A 14,617-nucleotide genomic window follows, 5' to 3' on the forward strand; every position below is an offset into this window, starting at 1 on the left:
GCGGGTGTCGCACCTGAGCCCCATTTATCCCAAATTGGCCGGGGTATCACTTGTTTGCCTCGCCGCGGCTGAGCAAAAAGGTTCTATTGTGTCCTCCGTGCAGTCTACAAAGGACAGGCGGGACGGCGACAGGGAGGGCGGATGGCCTGCGGGTGCACCGGTCTATCATGGAAAACAGGTGTGGCGCGTCAACAAGAGGGACGCGAGATGGTTTGGCCGAAAATGAGTTGTGCTCGCCATGCGCAAAACAAGACGAGCTCGCCCACCCTTTGTGGATCACAAGAGTTCATACCTTACGACAAAAGATGATGAAATCATCTGATACATAACGATGAGGTATGATGCAGCGATGCAACGCTTCGGAGAAAACGAAACTGGAGAAGATGCGGCATCCTTCCGCCAGGGGTCCTCAAAGCGCAAAAGTTAATTTTGCTCTTTTTTTTTTTTATATGTCGTCACGTGACACCACAAGCGCAAGAAAGGAAATGGCGGCGTTAGATGTGTTTCGCTGCCTCAAGTCAAGATTCAAAACAATTGTGACTGCATTAATACTGGTTCATCTTGGGTTTCCAGACTGTGGTAAGTTTGTGTTTCTATCGACATTTTAGTTTCTTGTTTCCCCATGTTTAGTAAGCATACCGATCTATACTTTCTCTCCAAGTGTCATATGCTGCGAGCCGCTGTGTTTTGCTCAAGATTCTCTCTGCTTTACTCGCATAATTTTTCTTGAAAGCATGGAGTTAGATCTGCCGATCTTGTCGATTTTAAAGTTGTCGTAGCTTCAGCGAGTGTAACGGTTGCATAGTTCAGCACTATTCAATTAAGTTTTCAGTTCAAATTTTGCTGCCCACTCGTAGTAAACATTTCACGTGTGTTGGGCCGGTCAGGGTGTTTTCGGTCAGAAATACTCTGAGAAAAATATGTTGCCGAGACTCTCGTCATATTTATTCAACATTAATCTAGCGGTCCACAGGTCACCCTATGATCCGAAACGAGTATGGTGAGGTTTGCTTCTGTGACTTCTAAATCTTTGGATAAAGTGTATGCAGCCTAAATCGCGTTTAACGCGACCAGTAATTAGCCTGTGTAAATGAGCGACTGCTGGACGGTCCATACTTTGGTATGTTTTCTGAGACGTCGCTGTCGCCAGGACGCTTTCGCGCTCGTATTTTGGACCCTAAGCGTCTGTCTATAACAAACGACGTTTGTTTTGTGATAACGGCAGTTCCAAACAGATCGCCACGGATAACCAAAGCATGAACGCTCGAGTCTTTTGACAAGACACGCGTTGGGGAGTTCGTTTTGTTTTGAATTTCATACTACGCATGTATCTCGACAGTTCTCACTCATGCCAGTGAAACCACTTCCCTTCTACTCAGTCACAAGCTATCTTCGCAAGTAGATTAAAATTTTTATGTTCCAGTTTCTTTTTTTTTTTTCTTTCTAATATCCATATTTATTTTGCCGTTGAGGTTGCATTCCTTTTTTTGAACCCTGTACTGCCTTTTCTTTTTTGTATCCTCATCCGTCTTTTTATTTCTGGTTCCTAACTAGGTAAGTAATACAAATAAAAATGGATGTGGTAATCATTCACTGCCCCATTTGAGCACACTAGTACGTAGCACATATTAGGATCAGGCTCCAATTTATCGCCTGCCAAGAATGTCAATCTTGGTGTTGTAAAATGCATGCCACCACAGCATTGCGCTGTCACGATCAATATGAGTGTGAACACCGCTCCGCGTGGCCCCTGCTACTTTCTGTGCCCCCTGTCGATTGCTCCGTGAAGTATAAAAACGCTTTGCGGACAAGGCACATTGTCTATAGGGATCGTTGCACCACTCTGCTCTTCCGATTGTCCGCTAGCGAAGAACAGTCGGCAGAACCACGAAACTGTTGGATGAACAAGCGCATTTTTTGCTAGGAATTGTGCTAGCAAAAATAGCTTATTTGTATATTTTTTGTACGGTAACTTTTTTATTGGGAAGCTTTAGAATTGTTTCTGTGATTCTGATAACAATACCGGATACTCCGCTGACCCCTTTTCACATGCATCATATTGCGAGAGCGAAGGACTGCAAATTTGCACTTGTAAGAAGCTAGCGCGCTGCAAGCGTAGGCTATCTTTCGCTCCCTGGAACCTTAAAAGCAACATGACACAACATAAATCGCTCGCAAACTTTCCTGCAGCGAGTTCAGCGTCGCTCCGAGGTATTATTCTGCGATAACCAGTGAACCACTTTGCAGCTTAAACCAATATTACAAATGTTTTCTTTGTCACGCACGCTAAAAATGGCATGTGTGTGTGCGACAAATTGCGGAGGCCTTGGTCGGTTCATCCAGACGACGCGGAAGTGAAGGGCATTGTAACGAGTGCATGAGTCCTCGACACCCTTTGCATCTAAGCTTTACGGAGCATTCGACAGGAGGCACTGATAGTAGCGCGGGCCACGCGGTGCGGTGTTTACACTCATATTTATTGTAATAGTACATGCTCACTGTCAGCACCTGCACAGCGGTGGTGGGCACAGCAGTCTTGGACAGTGAATGCCATGTATACACCAACCAGAGCGCCCCTAGCAACACGCCATCGGCGGCGTACATGTGCGATGCAGTGTCGATAAGAAGTGTGCTGTTGCCCATAAACAAACCATTGGAATGCGATGTTGTCGGCATCGGTGTGAGTCTCCATACTTTTCTTTTTGCATTGGAATTGTTGATTCTGTGCCTTTCTTCTTTAATGGCCTCAGCAAAATTATTAAGGCTCGATACTCCGCAAAAGTTTGCGTGAATAATAGGACGTGCAGATAGTCACTCCGCATGGACATCGCAGACTGGGTGCTACAGCCTGATATACGTGACAAGATTCTGCCCATCATTTTCAGTCACGACGTCCCTCAGACTACAAAAGAAGCATAGACTGTAGTTGCGATGCTCGACATTGATAGTGAAAATCGCAAGCAGGATTGGAGCATGTGAATTAGGCATAACAAGTCAGGGATGGCCACCGGTAACAATGATAGATACACTTGTATCCACTGTTTACATCGAGCCCACTTAACCCAAACATCCTTCAATTTTAGAAGTCTTTAGAGGTCTGCACTTTTTATTGCGATTACCGTGTCAATGTGGGGTCTGCAGGCCACTGTTGTTTGAACGTGCAGATAGTAGTTTGAATGATAACACTGCCGTTTGAACTGCACATGGTCTGCGGGTGATCTGGACAACTTGACAGTGTTCATGTTGGAACCAAAGAAATAGATCTGACAAACACAAGTATCCGTGAATTTAACCCAAAGTGCTTCCCACACAAGCAATCATTGTCGGACGGTGTCTGGTTTTCCCTTGTCACAACACCTATCCACATTCTTGGACGAATCAGACAGGCTGAAAACACGTGAATACTGATTTGGCACCTTTCCGGCTCTCTTGTTGCTGCCCCAGTCGCAGCAGCTTGACGAGAAAGCAGGTTTAGTTTGGTTTCTTCCAAAACAGCACAGCAATGCACGGCCCACATGGCGACTTCCACCCATACGCCAGACCGGAAATGTGCCCAAAGCGCCACCACTGCAACGTGACATAACAGAGTTGAGCTGGTGTATAGGGGCATGTTATTCCTTTTTGTTTTTTTATTGTCTCCTGTTAGGAGCCAGATCCCAGAAAATGCATTCTGCTAGTGGTTCCTTTGTCATCCAATTGGCAAAAGTGCTATTGTTACTGACAAGGTGAGAACAGCAGGATGTTGCTTTCGGATGCCATACCTTTAGCATGCGCTCAGTTACCTTCAATTTGTGATTTGACTATACACAAATATTAGAGGTTTGCACGCGTACAGGTCAGCCCGCGGGCCGAGCTCAGGCTTCACGGTTGCAATCGTGAAAGGGCGGGCACAGGTCTTGCATTCAAGTCTACAAAGCGGGCCAAAGCTGGCTAAACCAGATGCAACTTTATTTTTTTGGCGCAAATGTTTTTGAAGTTTGTTTGGGGGCTTGGGAAAAGACCACAGTGGAGGAGATGCAAATGCTAAAAGCGTGTATGTGTGTGTTTTCACGGCTTGCAGTGTGTGCATTGTTTGCTGTTCCAAAGCATTAGCGGTGCGGCGTTCATTTTTGTCACCAGGAGTGCTGCCGTCGTACAGTCGCCTCTCCCCATCAAACACGCACACATATGCACCTACACAATGCAAACCCTCACAGGCATAGGCCATCTATACCTAGGAGCAGAGGTCAGCATTTTAGGTCTCCCTCACTCACCATCACAGCCACACTCACCTAAGCACCTCACTCACCCTCACAGCTACGCTCACCTTCAGCCCCTCACTCATCCTCATAGTCACACTCACTAAACCTCATGGCCCTCGCGCACTCCACCGCGCTCACGCACTTAACACCCTCACGGCACTCGCGCCACTCATGGTCCTCTTGCACTCACCACCCTCACACACTCATACCCCTCACACATTCCCTGCCCTCACAGCCCTCACGCACTTATACCCCTCACACACTCATGGCCCTCACGCCCCTCGCACACTCACGGCCCTCACACACTCACGCACTCACCGCCCTCACGGTCCTCATGCACTCATGGCCTCACACCCCTCACGCCATTCATGCACTCATAGCCCTCACACACTTATGGTCCTCGTAGCACTCAAAAGCCCTCACGGCCCTCACTCACACTCATGAATTTTCCTGGTTCAGAAACTAACTCACCCTCACCTCACCTGTGAAGATAAGGGTGAGTGAGGGTCCTCATGAGTGAAGTTCGCCGAGGTATGCCTAGGAGTATGTCTACCCACAATATGGGTGACGATTATCTGCTTCTGTCAAAGTAGCTCTTTTGTGGGGTGCTTTTCCATACCAATTTCTTGCCAACCACCTAATAAGACTGCAATATTTTTTATCACTTACTTTTTTTCCGTTCGTGCACGGCGGGAGTGGGCAATTTAGAACTTTGTTCTTTGTAAAAACCCGTTGCGACATTTCCATTCCTTTTCAACTTTTGCGCATCGTTTTGTTTACTGTTGCCTGCCATTTTTATATTTCCATCCTTTTTCGAAACAGGTTTATCGAAAGAAGAGATGATGGGGTTGGCTTTTTCCATATAATGCGCTTCCTAGACCTGAAAATTGGTGTGTCTCATAATAGTTGTAACAAAAGAAAAGAAAACAATGCTTACTGCACTGACTATCACATACTATAGTCAACATGCGTAGCAGCTGCAAGCGAGCTCGCCATGCAGGGCAACTTCTGAGCTCAGCTTCATACTGGGTGAAAATTGAGCTCAGCGGGCCCGTGAAGTGTCGGGCCGGCCTGGTCGTCAGAAATAGAAAGCGGTCCACGGGCGGGCCCGAACCCAAGAGGCCGGGCCGGGCCTGGTTGGGCTCATATCAATCAGTGCAGAACTCTTGTGCACACTCGAGGCTCACGAGTTCCGAAAGTGTTATAGAACCCAGGAAACTCGCACTATACTCCGCGACAACTTTTCTTGGCAATGCAGTGGAAGGTACAGGCCCGCGTCCCCTCTCCCATTTTGAGTGTGCGCAGGCTCTCCTCCTCCCCCATTTCCGGGGTGAGGAGGAGAGCCCGCGCACACTCAAAATGGGAGAGGGGACGCGGGCCTGTACCTGCCACTGCATTGCCAAGAAAAGTTGTCGCGGGATATAGAAGGGGGGCAGCTAAAAGGCCTCCCTGCTCTTTTCATCCCGTCTGGGACTGTAACAGTCATAAAACATGCTGGTTGCTCTTGCACCCTCACTCGGATCTTCTAGCTAGTAGCAAAATTCTGATGGAAGTTTGGTATTGACGTTGCCTGTTTGCCATTCCAGCCCATACCTTGGAGTGTTACTGTGCCGGACTCTGCCCCGATTTTGCGGAGAATGGGACCTGCGTAGCGCCGCCAGACAGCCAGTGCTTTAGTGCCGTCGAAGAGATCTACAACCCAGAGACGCGAAGCGTCGAGCCAGAATGGTCGTTTGGCTGTTTACCGCCTGATGAGGCCAGCATTTTGTGGGTGAGGTCATTTTCTAATGCATTCTCTCGCTTTCTGCTGTTTTGAAATTACAATGTTTCTTTGTTTTTTCCCTTAGTGTAAGGCACACCTTGTCCCCCACAACATTCCCAAGTCAATTGAGTGCTGCAACCACGGGGACCTCTGCAATAAATACCTCAGGCCAATGTACAAGCCTAGGAACGAAGGTCGGTACCTCCTTTCTTGTTAATGTTACTCTGGCATCGGCCAAGTACAGGCCCCAAGTTAGATGTGTAATCCTCCCCTGTTTGCACTTCCTTGTACTGCTTTGCAAATTTTTAAAAATATTATAGGAGCGTCGACTCGCAGGCTGGCAAAGTAAACGAAAGTGAGCTGCGCTCACTTTCGTTGACTTTGCCAGCCATGATACGGCACCGATCGGCCTGCCGATCAATGCTGCCGTGATATTAAAAAGTTACAGAGCTGTTCGGTGCCTTTTTAGAGGCAGTAATGAAGTGCAACATGTGACCATGTGTGGCATGTGACAAGGTGCAAATCAAATGTTTCCAGGCACAACATAGTAGTTACTTTATTATATTTTTGAATGAGCTCGTAAGCTAATTAAGAAGTAGCTTGAGCTCGTCTGTGGCTGTAGCAGCCATATTTTGTGCCGCATTTCCACAATGGCTCATGTTTCTTTTGTCAGATTACGGCACCGAACTCTACCGCTACGACAGGAGCATCCACCACATCGTTCTTGCCATCTCTGTGACAGGCTGCCTACTTGTTCTGCTGCTCTTGGGTTTCCTGACGTATATGAGGCAAGTCCAGACTCCCTGCAGCGTGCCATTTTATGCACCAGGCGCACAATTCCCATCTTTGAGAAGTAAGAGAGTCGTTGAACAGAGGCCACCCCATTTGGGGTTAACTTTATTTGCTGCATTCCTGAGTTGTTGTTGCATTGCTTTTTGCCTACCTCTCCATCGTTAAAGGTAAGCCTACGGTGTACTGTGTCTTCCCTACTGTAACCCGCAGTATTTTTGAGTGAGGCCCCGGCATCTTTTTGTGGGGAGAGCTTGACGAAGGTCATTTATTGCAATTTTGGCAAAGCAGCCCAGGAAATAATGAAGTTTCGTAGTAAAATATTTTTTTGATGTCATTTTACATTGTTTCTTGGCATGTGAAACATTAGGCTAAGTGTTGCCACTCAGAAAGGTTTTTTCACCATATTTTTATCAATAGCTTCGTGCTCTGCTGGATTGAACATGCACAGTCCTTGTTTATATGATGTGCAGGTCACAGTCGAGAAAATTCTAGAAGCTTTGTATGCCCCTTTAGAAAAGCTAAAAGTACAAAGTCATACCTGTCTGAGGCACTACTGCTGCACAGGCATATACATATAGTGGTGCCTTTTTTTAAAGCCATTAGACTGTGTTCCATGCTTCTGTAGGGTGCTGGACATTTTACAGTGGTGATAATCTTTAAAGTCTTTAACCCTCTGCAGTCATTTGCTGGGCCGTACTGAACAGGTAATTAAAAGTAAGGTGAAGCACTAATCAAATTTGGGATACAAGCATGTTGTTTTAGAAAATATGCAGGGAGGGTTTAGCAGACCAAAGTGAAGGCCGTTGTGGTGCTTCTACGATGTTGCGGCCAGAAAGCAGGAGCATATGTGTACATAACCATCTCTCCGATATCAGTAATTGTGCCTTTCACGATGCTACATTGCACTTGAAAGTGCACAATGAACTTAAAAGCTAACTCTCAAACCTTTTTAATCATTCTAATTTTCTTTACATTTTAGGCATAGCATCGAAAATTATGCACCATTGTTTTTTTACGATGGGGTTTGCTCGTTGATTTGCTCATGATTATTGTTTTTTTAAGTCTAACTTCTCTCCAACATGCAGGCACAAGAGGTCTCTGCTGAGCCGAAGCTTCTTTGCCTCCGGATGCCACGAACCGTTTTTGCCAGGGGGAGAGGGTGGGCCCTGCATCAAAGACCTCATTGACCACTCCATCACCTCTGGCAGTGGCTCTGGTTTGCCCCAACTGGTACGGACGTTCTTGCTGGCTCTTGTTAAGTGCAGCGATAATTTCTTCTAACAGTGAGATGCGGATGATTGCGCTCAGAGAAATCTTTATGGTGAAACAACTCCGACGCTACTCTCACCTTTTAGCCAGCATGATGACTACATGGTGGTTTATTATCGGTGCATGGTTAAAGTTGTGAAGAACAGAATTTTATATTTGTCCAAATAATCATACACTTGCCAGGCTAAAATGGCCAAACGTACCATGTCAGTTTACCTTTATGCCCTTCTTCCGTCAAACATCTCCGAAGATGAATGTCTCTTTTCTTAGCCAATTCCTAGCTTTTTACGTTCTTCCTACGAGGTTGGACCATCTCTGTTTTGTTGGGACTTTTGCACAATTATTCGTTTTAGTCCACTCTCGTCACTGAGAGGATGAGAGGCAGCGAGATCCTTCAGTCCTCCAGCGTGTGCTTCCTAGGAAGGTCTCCGGTGTTTCGTTAGCTTTGAGCATGCACGCACAGCTGAAGCACAACGAAAGGCAATGAGTGCGTGCTGCGGTCCCCCAGGAGACACTCTGTCGTTCTCATCCTGCCAGGGATGAGATGCCTCCATCTCCCCCAATTTTACTCTATTGCCAAGTTCTTGATGTTCGTCCGCCAGCTTGGCCTCATGCTCTCCACTTGCCACTCCCTTAAAGTTCCCAGCTTCCCTAGTTAATTAACTATAAAGTATAAACTTGTTATAACAGACCTTGATAGTGAAGATACTCTTATAACAGACTTTGAGGTGGAATATGGCTGAAGTTTGTTCTAACCAGTGATACGGAATTTGAATGGACATTAGAAAAGAACTGGTTTTGTTGAAACTTCTAAACTTTGAAAGGTAGTGACTTTTTGTGGAGCTGTACCGACGATCGTCATCGCTGCGCGCTTTAGGCCATATGAGGCTCGCAAGGCGTCAAGCACGATGAAGGCAGTTTGGAAAATGGATGCCAATGCTACCGAACCAAAGCCACTCAATGTCCGAAAAAATGAGTGCTGTCAAAGAGTTTGCTATAATGGATGGTGAACTACTTACAAACTCCATAAAATAGTCCATTATATCCAAATGTGTGTTATAACAGAACCTGTGAAAACAGAAATTGGCTCAGTGCCACAGATAGAAAGTCCAACCAAACTTCACAAATCTTTATGTTATAACTGAATATCTGCTGTAGCCAGATCAGTTGTAACAGAGTTATACTGTTGTTAGAGGTCGATGTTTGGCAGCTTAGCTCTTAATTATTTGTAGGAGCTCCATAATGAGACGTTCGGAACGCTGCCCTCTCGTGGAGTAGCACATCGACTGAGCTGCGAATGCTTCCTGCCTGAACAGGTGCAACGGACCATTGCTAAGCAGATTGAGATGGTGCAGAGCATAGGCAAGGGACGCTACGGCGAGGTGTGGAAGGCCCGCTGGCGAGGAGAGTATGTGGCGGTCAAGGTGTTCTTCACCACGGACGAGGCCAGCTGGCTGAGGGAGACCGACATCTACCAGACGGTGCTGCTTCGCCACGACAACATCCTGGGTGAGGACCCTTCCTTCCACCCACAGATGTGGAAAAAAAGAAGAGTCATTGGGATGTCAACATAGGACGAGTCGATGTACACCGTGCAACATCGTTAGTGCAGACAAACAATAGCCATTGTTTGCTTTTTGTTTTTTTAGAATTGATGGTCTGTCAAAAATAAAACTACTCACATAGAAGAAAGCGATAATTTAGGGCACAAACTCAGGCGGCAAAAGTTTCTTTCCCTCCAGTACACCTTCCGAGTAAAACGCAAGAAAGCGCCAATCTCATGTTTGCACTATTGGTGTTGCACAGTGTACTTTGTGTCGAGCTTAATGGAGCTGGGACCGCGAATTACCCGAAGAGCTGTCTGGTGGTGAATGGAAAACAATACTTGAAATCTTTGAAGGGAAAGTAATATTGGGTTTTTATGTCTCTTTCTCGCGTGACCTTCTAGAGGTGGTTTGCTGGTGAATGTGGGTATCTCTTCCAGTAGCTAAAATAGCTGCAAGGGGCATTTTCTGGTCACATAACCGGCTTCGTAGGGACAATGTATGTATAAAAGGGAACTCCGCATTGGCTGTTTTATGCTACTTTGTCAAGACGCGTAGCTTCCACAGTGCTGCAGTGCACCACTGCTTTGACAGTCTGTGGCTTCGCCTTGCGGCTCATACGCACGTGCTCAGACGAGACGCCAGATGAAGTGGCACGCTTGCTCAGGCAGCTTTGACAGCGTTAGAGCTCTGTGGAAGCTGCACCATCCTCGAACTATGCAGCATAAAAAAAGGTTGACGCCAAGACATGCTAATGGCTGCCATAATTTCGTCCTCGCTTGGTTATTAAAATTCAGTTCCGCATGTAGAAAAAGAATAAAGAGGCTTGGAAATATGTACATAAAATTAACTGCATTTGCATACTTTAGGAGTGGCACTTTTGGGGAAGGTCATTATAAGCAAAAAAGAAAGAAAAAAAAAAAAAGACGCTTACAATTCTCTGTAATGCCGAATTAGAGCGCAGCTCTTGAGGAGGAAAAGGAGGGGAAGGTATGCCCCTCCTCCCCCTCCCCCCTCTCCTGCTCCCCTCCAATTAATTGGGAAATTTTTCCACTAAATTTAGCAGGAAATGTTTCCACTAAATTTAGTAGGGAATATTTTCTGCTAAATTTAGTGGGGAAATTTTTCTACTAAATTTAGCGGAGAAATTTATCCGCTAAATTTAGCGGCTTATTTTTTCCGCTAAATATAGTGGGGAAATTTTCCCATGTTGCAATGCGTGGTTACATTATTTCCTTAATGCAACGCGGGCAGTTACGCCGATGGCGATGCCGCTGAAGTTGGAAACTGGCGCCTAAGAGCTGCACTCTAAAATGAGAGGCAAGACTTGCGTATTCTGTGTGGAAACGACTGAAACACCAGGTACTACTTGCCCTCTGAATCGGTCACATGACCAGAAAGTCCTATTTGCAAACTTCAGCCGCCGGGAAAGAGAATTGAAGAGATCACAAAACTGGTGCCCCAGATGGAGGAGCCCTTGATGACATAATCCATTTGGTGGCTTCTGTGAATTGAGGTCTTAGGCGTGTCGGTGCTTATTTGAAGGTGGATGCCTTATCACAATTTTGCGAGATGCTGGAATAATCCCACTTTTGCCTATTGATGTTTGTATTATAGCTAAGGAACTGATGCATAAAGTCTTTATGTGGATGTTCATCTATTGAAGCGTCATTCTGCTGGTAGACAACATTTTGCAAGTTTTATGTCTGCATAAACAGGCAAGTATCTGTGTGCATGGTTGCACATGAAAGAAAGTAAACAGAAATGTTGGACAGCACATTTGCCAACCTAGGCAAAATTTAAAAAATGCCTGGACTGCAAAAAGGGAAGAACGAAGTTGAAAGATAACTCATTTTTCAGTATTGCAAACCATTTTCACTTTAGCCTTTTTTTAGCTTGCAATTGCCGTATTAGAAAGTGGACCAAAGACATTGTGCTATGACGAGTCCGAACTTTCTACAAACTGGCGCATATCAAATTCACCGCTAGTAACCATCATGCACTGACTTAGGGCAAACCACTAATGTCATTATCAGCATCAGTGGTCTGCTTTCAATGGAGACGTGAAACATAGCATACTGAAAGATTCGTGTCATGGCTTCGAAGTTTGGAGACTCATCGAGAAGTATGAGCTTTTGACTCCGCCATTTTTGCTGCCTCGTGGCTGCCACGCAATCCCTCGACCATGACTGCCGCTGCCACCATCGAGGATGGTATTGATGATGTCCAAGGTGCCCTCTCATAATCCACTCGTTGATCAATTTTGTGCATCCGAGAAGACCGCAGCCGCCATATGTAATGCAACTGATGCACACCAGCATTGCTTGGCTCTAGCATTGGGCATAAAAATGATGGAATTTCTAGCTCTTTGCCCAGAATTTACTCAGCATAATGATATAAAAACATTCAAATAAAAAAAAAAGCCTAATTCTGAGATACTATTGTTTTGGGACACAGCACATGTGCTAATGTTGGTGAGTAAGTTGCTGCACGCAGCCATGCCGGAGTTTTATTCCAGGCACTTTTAGAGGCCTGTTGATATGCAAAGACATACTAGGTACCTGCCAAGTGCAAGTGCATGCACATGACTACTGTTCATCTTTGAAACTTGGTATTCTGCGAGTTGAAAAGCCAGGGTTTCATACGTAGTCCCATCTGCCATTGCAGGCTTTGTGGCCTCCGACATCCGAGGCACGGGCTCCTGGACTCAGATGCTGCTGATCACCAACTACCACGAGCGAGGGTCTCTGCATGACTACCTCTCTACCCACGCCCTGGACGCGGACGAGGCGCTGATCCTTGCTCACTCGGCAGCTTCAGGAATCTCTCACCTTCATGCCGAAATCTTTGGCAAGCAGGGTGAGTTGGCTCGTCTCTCTGTGCCCGCTTTTATCAAGAAATTGAGGAGGGTGTCTCAAATAATGACCGGTTGTGCTAGGGCTCAAAAACTGCTGCATTCTAGAACTGTAAACATGGTAGAGTTGTGTATGAACGCTAAGTAAAGTTGAGACCAGAGAAAAGTAGAAGAGATTCTCTCTTGAGGATTTGCAGACCAAATAACAATGAAAGCATGGAGCAGAAGCAGTTTTGTTTGCCTCTTCTTTTTTTAAGGGGAGGCACGGCCAGAGAGCTCTACCTCTTTAAGCACATCACCAATCGCAATAAAATTCGCACAGTGTTAGTGGCGCGAACTTGGGAGAATCTGCCAACTTTTGGCCAAAAAGGATGTATTTGTGCAAATTTACAGTCTAATTTGTCATAAAAGAAAGACTGAGTAGCACCATTGAAATTACCTATCATTTCGAAATACAAAAAAAGGAAGTAATATCTCTTTTGCTTGGATGCGATGTTGAACAAGTGGTGAACGAGGTAATGTGTGTAGAAATATTCATTAAACTTCAGCATAAAAATGCACATCTAAAAATTGACTTCATTTCTCTCTTATATAACATTCACTAAAATTTACCTTTTCGTGCTGAAGAAAATTATTCAAAGCCAAGTTCCCTACTGAATTCTCCATTAAATTTCACCTAAGAAAAACATTATTTCATGTGTGTTGGAGAGTAACTAAGAAATTATAGATTTTTAAAAACGAAAATACGCTCAAAACGCAAAACCGAGAAAAACGTAATCGGAAGTTCAAGCAATGTTCCTCTCGAAATGATGCTTGCCACATCACTTGAAATTATCCAGGAGCATAGGTAAGTCCTTCCCATTCACGGTCTGGCACATAGCAGGCGCTGTAAAGCTCCCGCCAAATTCTTGACGCACAAAACGTCGAGCAAGTTGTAGTCCGCGAGCTCATCGAGTTCGCAGCTGTTAGGTAGGCCTAGCGGCTGCTTTCTGAGGCACACTTCTTGCTTCAATGTCGCCATCTTTCGCTCAATTGCTGTCAGCTCGTGCACCCTCTTGGGATGTCAGTGATCGGCAAAGATAATGCATGGTCCTGCGCGGCCCATACCTCCGAGCACTGACGTGATGGGAGTCGGGATCGCCGAGTGACTCAGAGACAACATTAGGGCGGTTTTTTGAAGTTGACCACCTCCGATGCCCCTTTGTTTCCCATGCCTGCGCCTCCGAGCACCCAACGTAAACGACTCCATGCCATTAGCCGCCAGCATCGTAGCAATAGAGTCAAAGAACGTAGAAGGAACAAGAGCTTGGGAAGCTGTTAAGAACCAAAATACAAACTTTTGCATGCGCTGCATTTTTTTACAGTGGAGCTGTTAAGGGCTAGTTTTCCCAGTATCGTGCCCGTCAGCATACAAATGATGACACCAAACTTTGGACAGCTACCGCCATCTATAGGCGATGGTGGTAACCGGACAAGCGGCTTGCCGGTTGTCTGGTTGCCGCCGTCACTCATAGGTGGCGGCAATCTTTTCAGACTTTCCACTCTGGCTTGCCGACTTGTGGCCAACCATTACTTCATTCCCATTATATTACAGCTTCGCTAATCTTTTTTCTTCGCCAAAATAAAAAAGGTTTTTTTTTTTTTTTTTGTAATTTGCGAGTGAATTACAGCTACTGCTTTGCTGAGCTGCCCAATAGAAGTGCGCACAGCATTTCAAAGTGCTCTAGAAAGGGTGTTTTCTTGTCTTTTTTACGAGGTTCTGTTGCCTGATTGCACAATGTTGAATGACCAACTAGAGTGCAAACGACAGAAGAAGGAACGCTTTTCCCAAAGGGTGGTCCTGCTCTGTGCTAGGCCTAACCCATAGAGAGCGAGCATGCTTTGAAAATGGCGAACGCACGGGTTTGCTCGCGCCTCTGGCCAGCACCTAGCTGCCAGCACATCGGAAGTAGTTTGTCTATAAGTAAATAATACACATATGAAAATTGTAAGAACATTTCTTATGAGCTATACATAGGAGATAATAAAATAGTTTTCAAAAACATGTTCTTCAGAAAAGTTTTGTATTTCTAGGTTGTGCCTCCCCTTAACAGGTCTGAAAACATAAATCGTTTCTAATGCACATGCGATCTGCTACCTGAATTTGGCAGGAAGA

The 14,617-nt window shown here is 45.6% G+C and overlaps 1 protein-coding gene across 2 annotated transcripts in view; it reads left to right on the forward strand.

Annotated features, from left to right (window-relative positions):
• Positions 1-475: 475 nt before the first annotated feature.
• Positions 476-14,617, forward strand: part of LOC115309488 (bone morphogenetic protein receptor type-1B) — a 38,167-nt gene continuing 24,025 nt past the window's right edge. The window contains exons 1-7 of one of the 2 annotated variants that reach the window (XM_040208246.3): positions 476-579; positions 5,828-6,012; positions 6,089-6,197; positions 6,677-6,791; positions 7,881-8,025; positions 9,381-9,573; positions 12,276-12,467. In XM_040208246.3, coding sequence (XP_040064180.2) covers positions 486-579; positions 5,828-6,012; positions 6,089-6,197; positions 6,677-6,791; positions 7,881-8,025; positions 9,381-9,573; positions 12,276-12,467 — 1,033 coding nt within the window. In that variant the 5' untranslated portion in view covers positions 476-485. Of the gene's footprint in view, positions 580-5,827; positions 6,013-6,088; positions 6,198-6,676; positions 6,792-7,880; positions 8,026-9,380; positions 9,574-12,275; positions 12,468-14,617 lie in introns of those variants that run through there. The other variant, XM_042292237.1, reaches the window with a different exon arrangement.

The sequence above is a fragment of the Ixodes scapularis genome, unplaced genomic scaffold (genome assembly GCF_016920785.2).
Source record: "Ixodes scapularis isolate PalLabHiFi unplaced genomic scaffold, ASM1692078v2 PGA_scaffold3__209_contigs__length_174095766, whole genome shotgun sequence".
In the NCBI taxonomy this organism is placed as follows: domain Eukaryota; kingdom Metazoa; phylum Arthropoda; class Arachnida; order Ixodida; family Ixodidae; genus Ixodes; species Ixodes scapularis.